At 52.5% G+C, this 21,348-nt stretch overlaps 1 protein-coding gene across 3 annotated transcripts in view; it reads left to right on the forward strand.

Moving 5' to 3' along the window:
* The first annotated feature begins 341 nt into the window (after positions 1–341).
* The window catches only part of NTN1 (netrin 1), a 232,631-nt gene continuing 211,624 nt past the window's right edge, over positions 342–21,348 (forward strand). The window contains exons 1-2 of one of the 3 annotated variants that reach the window (XM_035300022.3): positions 342–399; positions 18,326–19,406. In XM_035300022.3, coding sequence (XP_035155913.1) covers positions 18,389–19,406 — 1,018 coding nt within the window. In that variant the 5' untranslated portion in view covers positions 342–399; positions 18,326–18,388. Of the gene's footprint in view, positions 400–17,559; positions 17,871–18,325; positions 19,407–21,348 lie in introns of those variants that run through there. The other 2 variants (XM_035300020.3, XM_035300021.3) reach the window with 2 other exon arrangements.

The raw sequence follows: 21,348 nt of genomic DNA on the forward strand, positions 1-21,348 counted from the left end.
TCAGATTTCTCAGCTCTCTTCTTCCCATTTTTACCCCCAGCACTCGGTCAAAAAAAAAAAAGACTCCTCCTCAGGCCAAGCAAAGCAAGAGCGGGTAGGCTGGGTGGCTTTCTCTTGGATAGCTGTGTGTCCCAAGTTACACGCATCCTGTCTTGGCCCAACTCCGCTGAAGCCCGCGCGGCAGGGCGCGGGGTGAGAGCGGGAGACCGGAGTTCTGCCCACGATGGGCAGGGGAGCCGGGTGGCCGCAGGGTGAGGAGTCGCGAGGGCCGGGCCGGCGTGACACCACCTGGCGGAGTCTCGGGGAAGAGTCTTAAAGGCGCGCGCTCCTCCGTGCCCCGCGCACTCGAGCGGGAGCCGCCGAGAGCTCGCCTCCCGCTGCCGCCGTCGCCTCGGGGAGGTAAGTCCCGCCGGCGGATCCCGAGTCGCGGCCGGGTGGGGGCGGCCCGTGGCTGCCCCGCGCTCGGGAAGCTCCGGCCGGGGCTGCGGTCGGAGGGCGGCGCCCAAGTTTTCTTAAAGGCCTCGGAGGGCAGCTGGGGCGGCGCAGAGCCTGCGCGAGGATGGCTGGGTGGCCGCGGGCCGGGGCCGTCTGGGGGCGGCCATCCGGGGCGGTGCGTGGAGAAGCACCGGCGCGCGGCGCGGGGCGCACGCCCAAGCCCAGCCCCAGCCCGGAGTCCTGCGCACTTGGCGCGCTCCGGCCGCAGTCCCAGCGAGCCCCAGCCTGCTCCGGGCCGCGACCCCGGCTCCGCGCCTTTCTGCCCGCCCCGGTCCTTTGTAGCCTGCTCGCCCCGCGGTCGCGCACGGCGGCCGGTCAAGCCCGCCCCGGCCCCGCCGCGCCCGCGCCCGGGGCCACCCCGCCCGGCCCCCTCGGCGCTGCGCCCCTCGCTTTCCCCATCTCCAGCCGCTCGCTATTTTCACACCTCCCAGTGCCCCGGCCCCGGCGCCTGATTCAGTGCTTAGTAATTAATTTGGCGTTTCAGAATGGTCAGCGGGCTGGATAATGGGCGCATTCATCCCCCGGGCTAATCTGAACAGAGGTGGGAAGAAAGGCTTTCACAGACAGAAAATGCCATTCGCCGAGCGCTCAAAGGGGCTGTCACTCCCAGAATAAATCGCCGCCGCGCCCTCCGGCTCCTCTGGCCATTTCCATACAGACCCGGCCCGCGCCGCGGACTCGCCGGCCTCGGCCTCGGCTCCCCGGAATCACTCACTCGAGTGCCTTCGACGGGAAAGTCGGGCGAGAATGGTACCCAGGCGGGGGCCGAGGGAAACGGGGAAACTGGGGACTCGGGTGAAGGCCGCAGGGGACAAAGAGATTGATTAGAAAATCAGACGCACAACTAGAAGGAGGCGCAGCTCGCTCAAGGCGCGGACGGTGGAGCTGGGGCTCGGGAGCATCGGTCCGAAACCCCCGAGGTTCGCCAAAGAGGAGGGCCGGTGGCCCAGACCGTGCGGAGCGTGTCCGAGGCTGCCCAGACAGCTTCGGGATCTCCCAGATTGTGAATGGAGTTCAGTACACACGCATAGATGGTAGAAACGAGGTCGACCTGCACAGACTTTTTTCCCGGGTTCCTTGTGCTATCAGCTCCTTCGCCCGCGGGGCCTGGAAGGTGACCCCGTGCCTTCCCTGGCCTCCTGCTTGCCAACCCTGCCCCGACCCTCGGGTCCATCTGAGCGGGTGACGGAGACTTTATCCTCTGATCCTTCTGGATCCAGTGAGGCCCTGAGTGTTGGGCACATACGGTCTACGGACTCTGAATGCTGGGGTTTTCCGGTTGCCACACCCCCAGCCCTCTGGTGCCGCGGGATCGTGCGCTCCCGCCGCAGCCCTAATCCCAGGGACCGCGCCGCGCCAGCGCCTCCAGCCAGGCTGTGGCGCCTCCAGTGGGCAGGGCTGGCTTGGCCTCAGCTAGGTGAAGCTCCAGGCGCTGGATTTTCCCTCCGTCGGGGCTCAGCGTTTATCCACCTCACCCGGGCGGACGTGGCCCTGGGCCCTTTCACTCAGTGAAACCCTGCCACTGGGAGAAGAGAAAGAGCTGCGGCTCTAGAGGGCAATCTTAGCTCGGTTGAGAGGCAGAAATGGCACCCGACACAGCTGGGACGAAGGGGAGTTTCTGGAATGGCCAGATGCCCAGGTGTATAGGGGAGATGGAATCCCATACTAGCATCAACTTCTGTGTGGAAGTCTCTCCTCCCCTTGAGTCTGTTTCCTCATTTGCAAAACAAGGATAAAATGAGATCACATGTGACTCCAAGTGGCGGGGCTCTCAGCAGAAGGATCCCAGGTGCCACTCCCATCATTCACCACGTCTTGCTCCCCTCCCCGCATGTCTCCTGGTCTTCACCAACATCTCTCCTCGGAGCTTTAGCGACTCCCAGATTTTCTCTCAGGCTGCCTCCACCCGCCCCGTGTGGCTTTGGGGTTCTGGTATTCAGCTCTCCTTGAAAGCATCCTTTCGAAGATTCTAGAGCCATTACAATGATAGTGATACTGAGGCCTAAAGTGACTTGCTGTTGTCACCCAGCTAATTAGAGGGCTTGAGCTAGAATGGAATTTCATGGCAGACAGTGAATCTTGGACTCTGGGCATCAGACTCCCCTCCCCATACAAACAACGTCTCTTCCTCCCCACAGCTGCCCCACAGCTTCCCTAGGTCTGGGGAGGGGGCCAGAAGGCTGCATTTTAAACAAGCATCCTGAAGCCTGTTGAAGCAGGTGATATAAAGACCATATTTCAGGGAATGCAGCCCAAATCTGTCTCTTTCCATAGCAGCACCATCTCTCCCCGGGCCATGGGCTTTGCTTGTTCCATGTGGGTCACATGTGATCTGCAGAACGGTCTTTTCGGTGTCCTCCCGGACTGGAGGCCATAGTGGGTGAGGTCTGTTTCTAGGAGATGCTTCAGAATCCTCCATTGGGCAGCCAATGAGGGAGAAGCAGGGGGTGAACTGTGCACCCAGCCAGATGAGGTGAGGCCTGAGTGCACTGCAGGCTGCCCGGATGTTGAGCCCCCAAACCCAGAGACCACCTCTTACCAACGTGCTTTCACAGCTGGACCTAACACTGCATGCCGCAGGCCCCACACAGACAGTACAAATGTGCCCAGAGGCCCCCCTTGGCAAGGAAAACCTGCCCGCACAGGGACAGAGCAGCCGGCCGGAGGGGTACCCATGCCAGCAATAACCCAGGTGCAAGCTGTGGCCCAGAACACCAGCACCTGCCCCTTCAGCATGCTGGGGTTTGGAGGTGTGAAGTGGGGGCTGGGGGGCAAAGAGAAAGCTTGGAAAAGTGGAAGAAAGTGGGTAGGGGGAGGAGAAGCCATCAGGCACCGGGGGATGGGAGGGACAGGGGAGGGACGCATCCCTATTTATGTAAGCCGTTTGTAGCTGCAGATTGTAAAACTGGGCAGGCTTCTCTGGAGTAATTCATAGTGTTTGGACAAGACAAACATTGTTCTGCTTTAAACAAACCTCCAGAAAGGTCAGCTTGGTTCATCCCTTTGCTGCGAGTCACTGAGACTATCCAGATGATGAGAAAATCAGATCTTCGCTGAGGGGGCCCAGGCAGGAGGTAGCAGTCTCCTGAGCTCTTGGGATGCTGAGCGGACACCCAGTGCAGGGAGGGGCTTTGGCTCCGTTGAAAAGGCTGGAGTCCCAGTCTGCAGCCAGGAGATGTGAGGTGTGTGCACATCACCGATTGTGAGATTTTGATGATGCTAAGAACATCATCTGAGTTCTAGCGCCAGCCAACATGACAGGTAACATGAATCTTATTTATGTGGGAGAAGAACTGATGGGAAACCAAGGTTCATGGATGCAGAACCAAAGTAACCCAATGAATGGTAAGCCCAGATATGGCCCTGGACACCAAGAAATCCACGTTCCTTGCATTTGGATGTCCTGGCAGGGCTCTTCTGTGTTTGTTTAGCAAATATTTTTGAGTGATCACAATGTGTCAAGTTCAGGGTTACAGTAGGGAGTAAGAAAGATATGTTAGTAGCACCCACTGTTGGGGCCTACGGTTCTGGCTTATCCTCTCTTTCCCTGGCTTCCCTAAGAAGAGAAGCTGCTCACAATTTCACTTCCAGCTTCCCCACCACGATCATTGCCTCACCAAACCCCCTGAACGAGACCCAGCATACCAGCTCCCTCAATGGGACCTGACAATAAGTGCTCAAGAAATGCTAGCCACCATGGTTATAATTATGAGCACGATTGTGATTACGAGACTCCATGCTTTTAGTAGAGATGGGGCTTCATCATGTTGGCCAGGCTGGTCTCAAACTCCTGACCTCAAATGACTGGCCCACCTCGGCCTCCAAAGTGCTGGGATTACAGGCGTGAGCCACCGCACCCAGCCATCTATGCAACTTTATAAACACTGTTCAGGGCTTTTGTTGCTTCAGGATCTTCTGCATATGATTTTTTACTCAATACTCCTAATATCCATGGAAGGAAGAGAGGGCAGGAGAAACAGAAAGGAAGATGACTATGCACATTTTTCAGAAGAGGAAGTTGACACTTAGAGAGGTGTAGCGATTTGCCCAGCATCAAAGAGATATTCAGGGAGGGGACTATGTATGACTAAAGTACAATCCAAACAGTCCTCTTGGGCCAGCATCACCCTGCTGACCACCCATGGAGCTCCCTGCAAACAGAGCTGGAAACCAGGGCTCCCTGGGAGACCCCATAAACCAGGTGCTTGGCCAGAGGCTACAAAGTGGCTCTCTGGGCGATGTCATGTCCATCCCACCTTGTGCGTAGTTTCTGGCATCATTCCGGGGGCTGGCATGGTGGTGCTCCTGCCTGACGTCAGCATCTATGGGGGAGGGAGATGTTCCTTCCTTTCCCCACAAATCCTAGTTTCCTTTGACATCTCATTATGGTTAAATAATCCATGTATTTATCCAATCTGTTTGGAATCAATGATCCATGTCTGTTTTCATCCTCGGAGTTAAGTCCTCTAAATTTTCTTTCTGTAGGATGTATAAACCAGCAATACCTCATTTTACCGACATTTGGGGGAAATAAGCTGTTCTATATAATTGATTTTTGCAGTTAACAGTAGCCTACTCCTTGAAGCATAGAAACTTTTTATGGAATCATAGTTCATGAAAAACATTTTTCCATCAAAATCATGACTTTTTCCCCCCTTTTAAGTTAGTGGAATTGAATGCAGCAGGTGTTCCCTAGGTGTGGCTGAGTGAGTGACCCACAACCCATTTCGATGACTCACAACCATCTTTGGAAACATCAGCTCCTGGGCAATTTGCTCAATTTCCCTGACGTCAGTTTCCTCACTGGTAACCTGGGGAGCTTTGGACGCGATACTAGCTAAAGGCTGCCTCTGTCCTTCTCTAACTCTGCTGGGCTCTCATACACTCATGCCCTTGGGAAGTTTTGGTGATTGTAGGACCAGTCCTGGCTCCTTGAGTGGGTGGCTGGGATGGATTCGACTGTCAGCTGTCACTTCTGAGTCTATCTGTGTTCAGCTGTCACCATGTCCCCAGGGATCCTAAGTTGTGGTTCTCTGGTCCCCTAGAAGAACAGAAGATGTCTGACCTAAGGTTATAAAGTCTTGTAAATGAAGAACTCCTGGGGTGCCTGTGGACTGAAGTCCCCTATGTTTTGGCTACTGTTCTTTCAAATGCTCAGGGAGGCTGTTCACTTACTTCTGGACTATGATCTGGGTTGTAAAGGGTGCTGCAACCCTCACCTCTAGAAAAGAGGTTTACAATACCTTAATACAAACAGTAAGCACTTGGCAAGCTTCTGTTCACTGCTCTGAACTCAGTGTTGTGGGGAGGGAAGGAGCAGCGAGATGTGGTCACTTCCCGTAAGAAGAAAACCCAAAGGAAGACTTCAGGAATGTTTTAAGACCAGTGTGTTAGTGGCCTCTTATTTGGTTCCTTTCATTTACCCCAAGCTTGTCTTTTAAGATTTGAAGAAGACTCTCTTAATTCTGGCATTTCTGAGATTTGCTGGGATATTAGTTTCCTGTGGCTGCTATAACAAATTCCCATAAATCATTGCTTAAAACAACAGAAATTTATTCCCTCACAGTTCTGGAGGCTGAAAGTCTGAAATTAGTATCAGTGGGTTGCAATTAAGGGCTTTGCTTTGTCCAGAGGCTATAGGGCAGCAGTCCCCAACCTTTTTGGCACCAAGGACTGGTTTTGTGGAAGATAATTTTTCCACGGACCTGAAGGCAGGAGATAGTTTTGGGATGATTCAAGCACATTACATTTATTGTGCACTTTATTTCTAGTGTTATTACATTGTAATGTATAATGAAATAATTATACAACTCACTATCATGTAGAATCAGTGTGAGGCTTCAGCTTGTTTTCCTGCAAGTATATGGTCCTACCTGGGGGTGATGGGAGACAGTGACAGATCATCAGGCCTTAGAGTCTCAGAAGGAGCGTGCAACCCAGATTCCTCTCACATGCAATTCCCAATAGAGCTCTTGCTCCTAGGAGAATCTAACACAGCTGCTGATCTGACAGGAGGCGGAGCTCACGCGGTGATGCGAGCTTTGGGAAGGGGTTGTAAACACAGATGAAGCTTTCTTGCCCAAGAGCTGAGAGCTGCTTACCTCCAGCTGCGTGAGGCCACAGACTGGTAGTGGTTCATGGTTCAGGGGTTGGGGACCCCTGCTGTAAGGGAGGATCCTTTCCTTGCCTTTCAGCTTCTCAAGGCTGCCAGTATCCCTTGGCTTGTGGCTGCATCACTTCACTCTCTGCCTCCGTCTCATACGGCTTTCTTCTCAGCTTTCTTGTCAGATTTCCCTCTGCCTGTCTCTTGTAAGTGATTGCATTTAGGGTCCATCCAGATAAGCCACGACAATTTCCCCATCTCAAGACCCTTAATCACATCAGCAAAGACCCTTTTATGCCCACATTTACTGTTTCCAAGTATTAAGATATGGATATCTTTTGAGGGGAGCATTTTTTTTTTAGCATACTGCATAAAGCTGGTCATCACCTTTAATTGTCTGTAATTCTGTGGCCTTTAGTTGATTAATTTATAGTGTGCTCCTATTTTGTGCCAGGCGGTCTCTTAAACGCTGGGGATTCAGAAGGAAAAGACACAGTTCCTCTCTCAGACGCTATGAAGATCAGAGCTATGTGGAAAAGAAGGAACCTGGGCCTGAAAGGTATCCAAGATGGATCTTGATGAGCTCAAATTCCCCATCAAAGCCTGCAAGGACCTGCTTGGCCTAGCTCCCAGCCTCCCCTCTGAGCTCACCCCTACCACTCCCTATCTCGTTCCTTAAATGAGCTCTGGGCCAGGTGCGGTGGCTCACGCCTGTAACCCCAGCACTTTGGGAAGCTGAAGCAGGTGGATCACCTGAAGTTAGGAGTTCGAGACCAGCCTGGTCAACATGGTGAAATCCGAGCTATATTAAAAATACAAGAATTAGCTGCAGGTGGTGGCGGATGCCTGTAGTCCCAGCTACTTGGGAGGCTGAAGCAGGAAAATCTCTTGAACCTGGGAGCACAGTTTGCAGTGAGCCAAGATCACACCACTGCTCTCCATCGTGGGCAACAGAGCAAGACTCCATTTCAAAAACAAAAACAAAACCAAAAAAAAAGAAGCTCTGTCTGGGGAACTTGACATATGCTATCCCCTCAGTCTGAATGCACCCTTCCCACAAATGACATTTGTCCCTAGAGCTCCCTTCCTCACTTCATTCATTCTGCTCTACTGGATCCTTCTTAGGGAGCTCCTCCCCAAGTACCTGCTTAAAATCCACCTCCCCTCCTGGTACATCCTGTTGCCTCTTATGCTTCGTTTGTGCTCCTGCTACACCACAGTGGAGATGCTATTGTCAGGGCCAGCTCAGCCACCACGAGGATTTTGAGAAGGGATAACTAGAACTTCTCAGAAGATCCTAAACACATCTTGTTTTATTTCCAATTCTCTTCCCGAGAATATAGTTTGCTTTTTACTTTCTTTTACTTTTCTTAATAGCATACTGGGCTCAATTTCAAGTAAATCAGAATGGGGGTGGGATGGCTCTTTAAGGAGGAATGTATATATTCAAGGAGCCATTTTTTTGGTTGTCATAATGACTGATGTGTGGTGCATGCAGTGCATGTGTCAGGGGTGGGTGGAACCTGCTGGCATTTAGTAGACAGGGGTCAGGAATGGGAAATGTCCCATGGGTGGTAGCCAGGACTGTTCTGCTTAGGGAAGAATCCTCCTATCCCAAATGCCAATACCACCTCTCCAGAGAAACACTCTCAAGGAAACAGTTTGTATTTGAGTCCTAAAGTAACCTATTTTTTAAATCATCTTCACTGATAACCTTTCATTCTCTAAGAGTATTTTAAATGATGTCTCCCCAGATCCATCACCTGCTTAACTGTCCGCTGGCCCATTCACACAAGGTCTTGAGATTCTCCCATTCATCCTCTTGCACTTGCCATCAGTCCAGTGTCATCTCTAAACCTTGAGGCTTCACTGAGGGCATTCCCTCCTTCAGATTCTGTGTAAATGGTGAATGAGCTGAGCCCCAACTCTGGGTCAGAGGCCCCCCACTATTTTCTCCACCCAGAACAACCTCTTTTTATCTGGACCCTTTGTTCCTTCCTCAAGGCCAGCCTTCCATCCATGACAAAGCCTCCCCGCATGGTGACCCATTTTCTTTATTTTAATAGCATTTGGGGTGGGACCTTGTCAAAAGCTTTTTGCAAATGAAAATAAATTGCATCTGCTGGTTCCTCCTATCCACAGGCATTGTCACCCCTCCAAAGAGCCCTGGTAGATTAAAGGATTCGGAGGATTTGGGGTTTGTATGGGCTTCTGCACCCAGCTCCTGAATCCTCAGCCAAGATGCCTACAAAAGGGGAGGCCTGAGCTAAAGACACAGATAAACAGTACCGGGGAAATGGATATCTCCAGGAACCCTTCCCACTAGATAGGCCTGCTCCCCTTGTTCTAAAACCTTTTCCAGGACAGTCACATCTCCTGAAATCCTGTCCAGGGACCTGGGATTCCTTGAGTCATCCTCCATGCAGCCTATCAGGTGAGCTTGACTCTAGATGCCTGGAAATGAAAGAATGTCCCTAGTTCTTCTAGGGAAAGAGATCTGGTAGACAGACTTGAGAATTATAGATCTGAAAAAAACAAAAACCAAAAAAACTCAAAACCTGGAACATCTATCTACTCTCTGCCAGGGTCTTTCCTTTCAGGTCCATGTTTTGAAATCACTGAATAAGCCTATAAAGGTGAGTGCAGCGACCCCGTTTCAACATGAGAAAACAGGTGCTCAGATGAGGAAAGAAACTTGCCCAAAGTCACACCATTAGGAAGTGGTACACTGGAACCAAGGCTTGTCTAAGTCGTTCAATTTGGGAAGGAAGCACTATGACTCCAGGCCACTGCTCACCCTCCTGGAGAGGCCAGGTGCTCCCTATCACCTCTGGATGCTGCAATCCCCAGGCTGTATTGAGAATACTGGGAACTGAGTCATCTAGGGTCTGTCCTCTTAACTGGACCAGAGGTGTTAAGAAGCATAGTCCAGCTGGGTGCAGTGGCTCACGCCTGTAATACCAGCACTTTGGGAGGCTGAGGCAGGTAGGTCACACGGTTAGGAGTTCAAGACTAGCCTGGCCAAGATTGTGAAAGCCCATCTCTACTAAAACTCCAAAAATTAGCCAGGTGCAGTGGCAGGCACCTGTAATCCCAGCTACTCAGAAGGCTGAGGCAGGAGAATCGCTTGAACCCTGGTGGCAGAAGTTGCAGTGAGCCAAGATCACACCACTGCACTCCAGCCTGGGCGACAGAGTGAGATTCTGTCTCAAAAAAAAAAAAAAAAAGGAAGAAGAAGAAAGAAGAAGAGGAGGCGGAGGAAGAAGAAGAAGAAGAAGAAGAAGCAGGCAGCAGCAGCACAATCCAGGGTCAGTCACGATGGCTCACATCTGTAATCCCAGCACTTTGGGAGGCTGAGGCGGGTGGATCACGAGGTCAGGAGTTTGAGAGCAGCATGGCCAATATGGTAAAACCCTGTCACTACAAAAAATACAAAAATTGGCCAGGTGTGGTGGCACACACCTATAGTCCCAGATACTGGGGAGGCTGAGGCAGAAGAATCGCTTGAACCTGGGAGGCAGAGGTTGCAGTGAGCCGAGATTGTGCCACTGCTCTCCAGCCTGGGGGACAGAGCAAGACTCTGGCTCAAAAAAAAAAAAAAAAAAAAGAAAAGGCAGCACAGTCCATCTAGTCCACAGCTCATGCTCTTGGTAGGCCAGAAGCCCATCCTTCCTCTCAGGGATGATGGAGACCCAGTCAAGCCCATCTCACCTACAGGTTCTGACTAAGAGCTCCAAACACTGGACCTAGATTATTTTGGTTCACACCCTGCTTCTCTACCTACCAGTGATGGGATCTTTGGCAAATTACTGCTCTGTTTCCTCCTCCAGTAAAATGGACACAATGATATACCTATCTTACAAGGTTTTTATGAAGATGGTGAGCTAAGGATTACCAAAGTGCTCAGTAGATGCTTGGCACACAGTAAGCATTACACATAATGCTTAATTTAAAAAGGAAAACCCCGGTGGGCACAATGGCTCACCCCTGTAATCCCAGCACTTTGGGAGGCTGAGGCAGGCAGGTCACAAGGTCAAGAGGTCAAGACCATCCTGGCCAATATGGTGAAACCCTGTCTCTACTAAAAATACAAAAATTAGCTGGATGTGGTGGCACACACCTGTAATCCCAGTTGTTTGGGAAATCGAGGCAGGAGAATCACTTGAACCCTGGAGACATAGGTTGCAGTGAGCCAAGATTGCATCACTGCACTCCAACCTGGTGACAGAGCAAAACTCCATCTCAAATAAATAAATAAATAAAAAGGAAAACATGGCCGGGCACAGTGGCTCACATCTGTAATCCTAGCATTTTGGTAAGCTGAGGTGGGTGGATCACTTGAGGTCAGAAGTTCAAGACCAGCCTGGCCATCATAGTGAAACCCCATCTCTACTAAAAATACGAAAATTAGCCAGGTGAGGGGCCTGGCTAATACCAGCTACCTGGGAGGTTGAGGCAGGAGAATCGCTTGAACCCATGAGGCAGAGGTTGCAGCGAGTGGAGATCTCACCACTGCACCCCAGCCCAGGCAACAGAGCGACTCTGTCTCAAATAATAGTAATAATGATAAATAAAATTAAAAAATAAAAAGGAAAACCCTTGGTCACACCCCTTTTCTCCTAAGCCCTTGCTCTCTTCCGGTCCTCTTTCTTCACAAACATTAGCCTGTGCCATCTGGTGCCCCCGTCCCTGGAGTGTACTCTCCCCTGTATCCCCACCCTGTGCATCAATTGCTCCTCCCACCCTCATGCTCACCCTGGTTGCACTGTAGCCCTCTTCAGGCGGACTGTCCTTCTTCCAAACCACACATCCCTGACGCCCAGGAGGGGGGCGCTGTTGTCCAACTCCATTCCCAATGCTCCTTCCCTCTTCATTAAAACAACAGCAAAATGAAACACTTGGCTGGGAGTGGTGGCTCGTGCCTCTAATCCCAGCACTTTGGGAGGCTGAGGTGGGTGAATCACCTGAAGTCAAGAGTTTGAGACCAGCCTGGCCATCATAGTGAAACCCCATCTCTACTAAAAATACACAAAACAACAACAAAAATTAGCCAGGCATGGTGGCGTGCACCTGTAATCCAAGCTACTGGGGAGGCTGAGGCAGGAGAATTGCTTCAACCTGGGAAGTGGAGGTTGCAGTGAGCCGAGATGGTGTCATTGCACTCCAACCTGGGAGACAAGAGTGAAACTCCATCTCAAAAACAAAAAACAAACAAACCCACGAAACTGTTCCTTTAAGGCCAGAACCACGTGGCTGTCCCACCTGCTACAGCTCATCCTTAGAATGACCTCCTAGTCGATTTCACTCTTTCCTTTCTTTGAAGACACCAGAACTGGTCAGTCTTCATCTCTGCCCCAAACTGTGATGCTGGTTCCAAAGGTCTTTAGAGCCTATGTGGACAGCCCATCCAACACCCTCCCCTCTGCCTCACAGCAGAAAACCCCACTTATTGTCCTGGGAAGGCCATGGCATTCCCCCAGAGCTGTTCCACCTCTGGAATCCTCCAGTTTCGGACCAGTCTCCTCAGTTATCCCCCAACTCAAGTCTTCTCTTTTCCTGAATCTGTTAGTTAGATCAGCTCGATTCAACAGAATTTTCTGTGATGAGGGAATTTTTCTTCATTGGTGCTGTCCAAATTAGGCGCAACTAGGCAACTAAGCTCTGTGTTATTCACTGTAATTAATTCAGGTTGAAATTCAAGGAGCTACATGTGGCAACTGGGTGTTATATTTAACGGCACAGCTCTAGCCCCCTGGCCCGTTTCCTCCTCCATCCTGTCCTGCTTTCCTTCTCTCTTTAGCATTGTGACCCTGGTCCACCACATCAGCCACCCACTCCCCTTTCCTTCTGTCGCACCTCCTGGAAAACACCCTCAACTTTAGATTAATCCAACTGTCTCTTTTCTCTTGGCCTATACAGGGGCTGCTGGATGCTGCTGGGGGAGGGGGCATGTGTGTCCCATGGCCTTGCTGGCTGCCATTCTTTCTTATAGATAGTCACCAACTTCAATGGGGCCTTTAATTCTGCCCAGCAATCATGATCCTTTTCTCTGTAATGACCTCAAACCTCCAGTGCTCCCAGCTCCTCCCCCACCCTCAGCAGATGGTGTCACTTCCTATTTCATTGAAACAAGAGACACTTGGCGACCACCTGACCACCAATTTTACAAGCATGGTTTTATCTGTACCACCAATTTTACAAGCATGGTTTTATCTGTCTTCCACCTCTCTCCTCCTACTGGCTCCAGTTCCTATCAACATTTTGGCATGTTCAAATAGGCTTATCTTACAAACAACAATAAAAAATCCTAACCTTCCCTCAATCCTCTGTCACCTTCCTGCTGTGGCCCTGTATCACTTTCCTGCCAGTTATATTCACACTTCTGGAAAGTTGTCTACACCTGCTATCTCCACTTTCTCACCTCCCGTTCACTCCACAACCCCAGGCAGCCTGGCTTCTGTCCCTACCACTCCCTGCAACCGCTCGTCAAGGTCACCAATGACTTCCTTGTAGTTTGATCCAAAGGACTTGTTTTAGATCTGATCTTGACCTTTAAGGCGTGTGACTCAGCCTTGCTCAGCACCCCTCCTTTCTCGCAGCACTCTAACCCGTGGGTTTCTACAGCACCCTCGTCTCTGGTTTTCCCCCTCCTGCTCTGGCTACTTCAAAGTTTTCTTGAAACTGCTGCATTCTCCCCCTCCAAGGGTGATCTGTCTGGCTTCACGGGTAAGATTGTGTGCCAGGAATGGTGTTTCCTCCTCTCAACGCATTCCTTGCAGAAACACCTGGGAATTTGCTTTCTCACCCGAGATCCGCACTGTTGCGTTTTGAACTCCAGTTTGCTCCGTGGATCCTGCTGCTCAGAGCCTGACATGCCTTCACGGGTGTGTATTTATCACTGCCAGTTTGAGAAGCTCTCACAACACTTGGACATCTGTTTTTTTCATTTGTCTCCTTAAAGGCAGGCTGCCTTAGGGAAGGACGCTGATGAATTAGAGTGGATGGGAGAGGCTGCAGAGTGGTCAGAAAACAGTGTCCTATGGGAAATCATTAAGATAACTGGGAACATTTTGCCCAGAAGAGATAAAACTGAGGGACGATAGAGGACTAGTTTCAAAAATTTGAAGAGGCACATAACCTTGATCTGGGCTGCTGTGTAGGGCTGGGTTTCAGCCAACTGCAGACTTAACAGAGGGGAGTTTTGAATGGACGTAGAGGAGTTCCACTGTATTACAGAAGGTTCCAGACCTCCTGGATACAAGGTGAGTGAGACAGTCCTGCCCACCAGGAACTACTAAATGACGATAAGCTTAGACCTAAGTGACCACAATAAAACTGGAAGGTGTCCCTGCTTATCCTCTCCTGAAGACCCCTGGCCTGAGCTCAGCTGACAACATAGAAAAGCCGCACTCCTGCGAGGACCACTTCAAACTTCCTGCCATGCAAGGGCCATCGGAGGCTCTGTGGACACAGGCCAGGCGCGGTTGCTCACTCCTGTAATCCCAGTACTTTGGGAGGCTGAGGCGGGTGAGTCACCTGAGGTCAGGTGTTGGAGATCAGTCTGGCCCACATGGTAAAACCCCTTCTCTATTAAAAATACAAAAATATTAACCAGGTGTGGTGGCGGGTGCCTATAATCCCAGCTACTTGGGAGGCTGAGGCAGGAGAATTGCTTGAACCTGGGAGGCGGAGGTTGCAGTGAGCTGAGATCGCACCATTGCACTCCAGCCTGGGCAACAGAGCCAGACTCCGTCACACACACACAAATGCTCTGTGGACAGAAACAACATGCAGGAGGAGGGCTTGGAAAGCACCACGCCATCCAGTCTTGTAGATGCTCCAAAATGTACCCTAGGCAGGTGTGTGGCCAGCTGAGCACCCCCCATTTGCTTCTTTTTCATCTTTCCTTGCTGGAAAGTCTTTTCCTGACTTGGGTTTTGGTATACTTTCCGGGGATCACAGACATTGTCCTACAGAGCTCACTGTTGTGACTGGAGGGATGTTTGCTCATTACTCCACACTGTGATCCCTTTCTGAACCAACTCCATCCCAGGAGAAATTCCTATCTGATTTTAGTACCAAGAATAGTTGTAATTTATTTGAGCAGTAGGTCTGTTTTTATCTCATGGACACTGGGAATTGTGTAATGAACATGGTCTCCTTCACATTTTAGCTGCAGGAAAGCTTAGGGACAAATCTGTGGCCCACCCAGAAGAGGGGACGAGGGCATTCCAGGGTGCATTGTACCTGTAATCTCATCTCGATTTTGTCTCCTTTCTTGGTTTTTCTTTGTTCTCTTACTTCATATTTTACTGTGCAAAATTGAGACCATACAAACAAAGATTCTTAAAAAATCACCTGTGATCTCACTGTTCTGAGATAACCACTATAAACTGTGTTGTCTTTTTATCCCTACTTTTTAAAAAATAAAAATGAGATTATACTGTGTATGTCTTTAATTTGCTTTTTTCATTTTATGTCATGAACATCTTTCCCTGAAGTTGAGTGTTCTTTAAATGATTTAAAATTTCTGTATAGATTGAGCAATCTCATACTAACAGCTAACATTTCTATATGCGTGTACCTCGTGTCTGGCTTTATGCATATTTACATTTGCATATATGAGAAAGCATATTTATATGTGTTACTGAACTGCAATATTATGTATATATCTCAGCTATAATATTCAAGTGTGTAAGTCGGGCGCAGTGGGTCATGCCTGTAATCCCAGCACTTTGGGAGGCTGAGGCGGGTGGGTCAACTGAAGTTGGGAGTTCGAGACCAGCCTGATCAACAGGGGGGCACCCTGTCTTTACTAAAAAATACAAAAAAAATAGCCAGGCATGATGGCACATGCCTGTAATCCCTGCTACTCAGGAGGCTGAGGCAGAAGAATCACTTGAACCGGGGAGACAGAGGTTGCAGTGAGCGGAGATCGTGCCATTGCATTCCAGCCTGGGCAAAAAGAGTGAAACTCTGTCTCAAAAAAAAAAAAAAAATTCAAGTGTGTCAGCTCACTTGATGCTTACAGCCCAGTGGTGTACATAGTATTATCTTCCTTGTACAGACGGAGGAGGCTAAGGTACAGACTTGCCATCGTCACATAGCAGAGGCAGAATTTGAACCCAGGTACCCCGGCTGCAAAGCGTTTCCTCCTAAGAGCTACACTGCCTTTCAGTATACCATTGCAATTTCACAGGCCACCATGTTAACTATTTCATTTATTTTCTTTGACCTCACTTTTAGTTTATGTGATTTTTGTCATATTTTATGTACCTTTGTAAGTCACCTGAAATCCTTTCTGCCACAAGGCGAGGCAAGGCATAAACAAATAGCGCAGAGTGTGGTAAACGGCACAAGAACACAAAGTTACAGTGCTACCCCGGGGGTGAGAAGATGAAACAAGGCTGTCCTGCAATGGAATGGATTTATTTTCTTGGGGTATGGTGAGCTCCCATCCCAGGAAGAACTGGCTTGGGTGGCTGTCTCTCCAGGAGACTGGGGAAGGCCTTCCTCCAAGGAGATGGAGCTGGGCCAGACGAGCCCAGAGGCCTCTTCTTACATTCTCAGGGCTTATGAAAACGCCAATAAGACAAAATGAGGCACTTAATGGACTAAGGCAGCAAGGCAGCCCTTGGGCTAGAACCAGGACCTGGGGCTTTTCATCTGGGTCTATTACTGGACCACACATTGCAAGTAACAAATAAACCAGCAGAGATTTGGTTCCAAAGTCTTGGCCCAGTGTATTTCCTTTCCCAGAGCTCTCTGGCTGCTGTTGCAAGATGGCCAAAGGATGCAGTCACTGTCCTTAGTCTTTATTGATGGAGAATGAGGCAAAGAGAGGCCAGGTGGCCCCGCAGATACCCCACGACACCATCATTCGATAGGGTTATCCATTTGACAAGTGCCCTGAGTGGAAGGAGCCCAGGCTTCTCTTCCTGGGTTTGATGTTTACTTGGGGGTTGATCTTGAGCGAGTTTCTTTATCTCCTGGAACCCTCGTTTTTCTCATCTGAAAAATGGAGTTAATACAACAGCAAAGCTGTAGTGGTGGTCCCATGAGATAGTACAGAGCGTTGCACCCTTAAAAATGCGGTTGAGGAAGTACCAAAACGCCTGCCTCAGGGGATCTGGGGAGGGCTGGGCTGTCTCCATGCCTGAGGCTAGGCAGGCCCGTCTCGGAAAGGCGGTGGCCAGCGTCCAGGTGCTGCCGTCTTCCTACCCCTTCAGCCTCCTGCACACCGCAGCTCCCCGACCAGAAAGAAGCCGCGTTCCCGACAGACAGGCTCAAGCACGGTGACATCCGTAGGGGTGCTGGCGAGCAGCCCTTCTCGCCGGACCCCAGGGGCTTCGGGCAAGAATGGAGAGCAGGCAGAGGTCACATCCTCCTCCTCTTCCTCACAGTCCCGGGCTGCGTGCCCGGGAGGGACACGGCGCTGTGCGCGGTGCCACCGGGGCCATGGGGCTGGGGTAGAGGAAGGCCCGACCTCTGCGCAGCAAAGAAAACAAACACAGATGTGTTTGGCTGGGACTGGGAGGGAGAAAGTGGCCCCCTCCCCCCGCCCGCGTGCTCCCCCGGGCGCGGGGCTCTCCGGGCTGCGCGGGGCCTGGGCGAGGCTGACAGTCCCCGGCGGCCCCTCCTCCCCCCACGGGGTGCGCGCCCGGCCCGGCCCAGCCCCCTCTCCGGGGTTTCCCCGGGCGCTCTCTAGCTTTCTCTTTGTCTCTGCTGCTCTTTCTCGGGCTCCCGGGTTCCCACCCGCCAGTGCTCTCCCTCTCGGGCGTCCCGGGCCGGTTCCCTTTAACTTTCTTCTTTCCCGGGGTGAAAACTTTGCTCGGAGCTGGCGGTAGCTCGCGGACGTTATTGGCCGGCGCCCCACCCGGCGGCCCCGCCCCCCGCCCCCGCGTTCCCCTCCGCCCCTCACTCCCAGCGCTAGTGGCGGCGGCGGCGGCGGCGGAGCCTTCGGGGGCGAGCGCGCGTGTGTGTGAGTGCGCGCCGGCCAGCGTGAGTGTGTGCGCCCCGGGCGCGGGTAGGGCAGCACTCCGAGCGCGGCGGGAGCGGCGGGAGCCCGGCGGCCGCGTCGTCACTCGGGCGAGAGAGGCGGCGGCGGCGGCGGGGCCGGGACAGCGGCGGCCGCGCTGGGTATGGAGCTGGCAAGCCCGCGCTGAGGCGGGACGCGACTGCTAGCAGCGAGCGAGAGGCTCTCCGGTGACCGGCGCGCGGGCTCCCCGGCGGGGCCAGGCAAACTTTTCTTTCTCTTTTGCCCCCTCCAGAGGTAAAGTCCCAAGCGCGGACTTTCCGGCGGGGAACGCGATCGGGGGCAACCGAGAGGGACCCCGGGCTGCGGGAGGAAGGGGCGCGGGCCGTTGCGGGGTCGGGGTGCCCCAGCTCTCCTGCGCCCGAAACTTGGGGTGCGAGGTGGGCTGGCCGCGGACAGGCAGACCGGCTTGGGCATGCCCCTCGGGGGCGTGGAGGCGACGGTGGCGGGGAAGCAGAGCGTTCTCCCGCCGCCCCGGCTCGCCGCCGGCGGGGAAGAAGGGGCGCGAGTGGTGCGGGCTTGGAGGGCCCCGGATTCGCCGCCTTCGGGACTTTGGGGAAGCGAGGCTGGCGGGCGTCTGCGGGGTTGGTGCCCAGGAAGCCGGGCGTTCGCCCGCGTCCCCGCTCGCCACCCCGCCAAGAGCTGAAGGGCACGGGGCGGGCTGGCTGAGCGCAGCTCCCTTCTCTCCGCAGGCGCCTTCTGCGGCAGGCGGACCGATCCTCGGCGTGGCGGGGCCGGGGCAGGCTGGACTCAGCATGATGCGCGCAGTGTGGGAGGCGCTGGTGGCGCTGGCGGCGGTGGCGTGCCTGGTGGGTGCGGTGCGCGGCGGGCCCGGGCTCAGCATGTTCGCCGGCCAGGCGGCGCAGCCCGACCCCTGCTCGGACGAGAACGGCCACCCGCGCCGCTGCATCCCGGACTTTGTCAATGCGGCCTTCGGCAAGGACGTGCGCGTGTCCAGCACCTGCGGCCGGCCCCCGGCTCGCTACTGCGTGGTGAGCGAGCGCGGCGAGGAGCGGCTGCGCTCGTGCCACCTCTGCAACGCTTCGGACCCGAAGAAGGCGCACCCTCCCGCCTTTCTCACCGACCTCAACAACCCGCACAACCTGACGTGCTGGCAGTCCGAGAACTACCTGCAGTTCCCGCACAACGTCACGCTCACGCTGTCCCTCGGCAAGAAGTTTGAAGTGACCTACGTGAGCCTGCAGTTCTGCTCGCCGCGGCCCGAGTCCATGGCCATCTATAAGTCCATGGACTACGGGCGCACGTGGGTGCCCTTCCAGTTCTATTCCACGCAGTGCCGCAAGATGTACAACCGGCCGCACCGCGCGCCCATCACCAAGCAGAACGAGCAGGAGGCCGTGTGCACCGACTCGCACACTGACATGCGTCCGCTCTCGGGCGGCCTCATCGCCTTCAGCACGCTGGACGGGCGGCCCTCGGCGCACGACTTCGACAACTCGCCGGTGCTGCAGGACTGGGTCACGGCCACCGACATCCGCGTGGCCTTCAGCCGCCTGCACACGTTCGGCGACGAGAATGAGGACGACTCAGAGCTGGCGCGCGACTCGTACTTCTACGCGGTGTCCGACCTGCAGGTGGGCGGCCGGTGCAAGTGCAACGGCCACGCGGCCCGCTGCGTGCGCGACCGCGACGACAGCCTGGTGTGCGACTGCAGGCACAACACAGCCGGCCCAGAGTGCGACCGCTGCAAGCCCTTCCACTACGACCGGCCCTGGCAGCGCGCCACGGCCCGCGAGGCCAACGAGTGCGTGGGTGAGTGGGGTGCTTCGGCGGAGCTGGCGGCGGGCGGGGGCTTTCAGTAGCGCGGGTCGTGGGAATGGTGGGAGGTGCGTTCGCGGATGCCCAGGACCTGGGAGGGCTGAGAGCAGGTCCACTCGCTCGCGTGGCGCTGGTTGTGGATGCCGGATTTTGCGCCTAGTGCCCTCTGCGAAGCCAAGAAGCAGCAGGAGAAATGTTGCCGGGAGGGGGTTGGCAGAACATTTGCAGACAGGTCTCCCTAACCCTGGATCCAAACGCAAACATTCCTTTCCTTATGATCTCGTTGGGCTAGACGCTGGGATTCACCTCCACCCATGCACCCCTTTCCCAAGGCTGCAGCTGGGCTCGCCGTTGGGGATCCCGGCCCAGTTCCCAGGAAGTTCCAGCTCCACACCTACAAATCCCTTGGGAGATGGCAAAGAACTGCTTGCGGTTTGGGGTCAGTTCAGTACCCGGCGATTACCACTCCTGCCTTCCATTTGCCTTGTTATGATTTGAAACAATTTTTTTTTTCTCTTTTGAGCAGCGTGTTTTTGTTAGCAAAAGAAGAGTGATGTGATTTCAATTACTATCTACCGATTACAAAGGAGCGTTCAGTAATTATTTTAAACGAATTCAATTCCCGTCTAAAAAAGTATACCAGATTTTTGTTGTTGTTGTTAGCTTCAGGCTTTGGTGAAATTAAACAGTTTGGAATTAACTAAGGGTCCAGCTTCTCGCTTTTTAAATAGGGTTTCATTTCCTGAAAGAGAAATCTGACAAAACCGGGTGAAAGCGGCTGGGTCAGAAATGAGGCTAAAAAAGGAGACCTTCTCCTTGTGAATTGCACGACTTTTCTGCTGCAGAAGCTCTCAGGAATCAGTTTCTCCCCAGAAAAAAAAAAAAAAGAAGAAGGAGAAGAAAAAGCAGTGTTGAGGGGAGGGAAGGTAGAAAGACTACACCTTACTTTTCAGTATGGGAAGTTCCAAATCCCACATTTATTTCAGTGAAGATTATTCAGTCTGTAAATGTAGCATTTGGTGTGCATCTTTTATGAACGTACAGATTTTTCCTCCCCTTCTCCCCACCTCCAACAGCCAGTGTGAGTCTCTTCAATTGTTTTGCCCTCTGAGGCACATTGCAAAGTTTGCTGGTCCCCACAAACACACGTTTTGAGGTCTGGTTCTGATTAATTGTGTCATGTTGTTGCCGAATAGTTTGTGCCTCATGACTGTGTGGATGCAGACTTTGGAGCAAGGGAATGGAAAACATGTCTTGGAGGGCCGGGTCGCTGCAGAGGCCCAGTCAGGCGTCCTGGTCTGAAGACGCCGGGCCTCCCGCCTCTGGTTGCACGGCAAGGCCTCCATTTTCACACTTGTGTCCCACTCTTGCAGACCTAATTGTTTGTCCCCTTTTGAGGATCTGAACTAGTTACCAGTCTGAAGACACTTTTCAAGATTTCGCAGAGAGACACACACACACACACACACAGAGAGAGAGAGAGAGAGTAGTTACACCCGACTTAGTGGTCTTCTAGAATAAAATTCCTTTGATCTGCTCGATTCCCTCAGAAATGTTGGTTTTTCCCATCTCTTCTCTTCCCCCTCCTTCCTCTTTTCTTTTCTTCCTTTTGTGCGTAAAAGCCCTTTATTGACATTTAAAGGGATTCCCAGGGTTTTGCTATCAGTTTTAGTTTGTATGTGCATATGAAAGATCACTCTGTATTGTCATTAGCAGGGTCTAATTGGACAAATGCAAGTGAGTACATTTAAGCGAATAAACTTGATGCGGTGGTGAAATTTCACTGGCTTGAAGGTTTGTCTTAGCGTTGGTGTTGTTCAGATTCACCACGCACCCCCCCAGGTCTTGCTGTCACTTTGGATGTGGACTCATAACCTGCGTTTGTTATAACAATGGTCACACCCTTGAAATAATCTCTATAGTTTAGGATTTTGTC

This window comes from Callithrix jacchus, chromosome 5 (genome assembly GCF_049354715.1).
Source record: "Callithrix jacchus isolate 240 chromosome 5, calJac240_pri, whole genome shotgun sequence".
Taxonomy (NCBI): domain Eukaryota; kingdom Metazoa; phylum Chordata; class Mammalia; order Primates; family Cebidae; genus Callithrix; species Callithrix jacchus.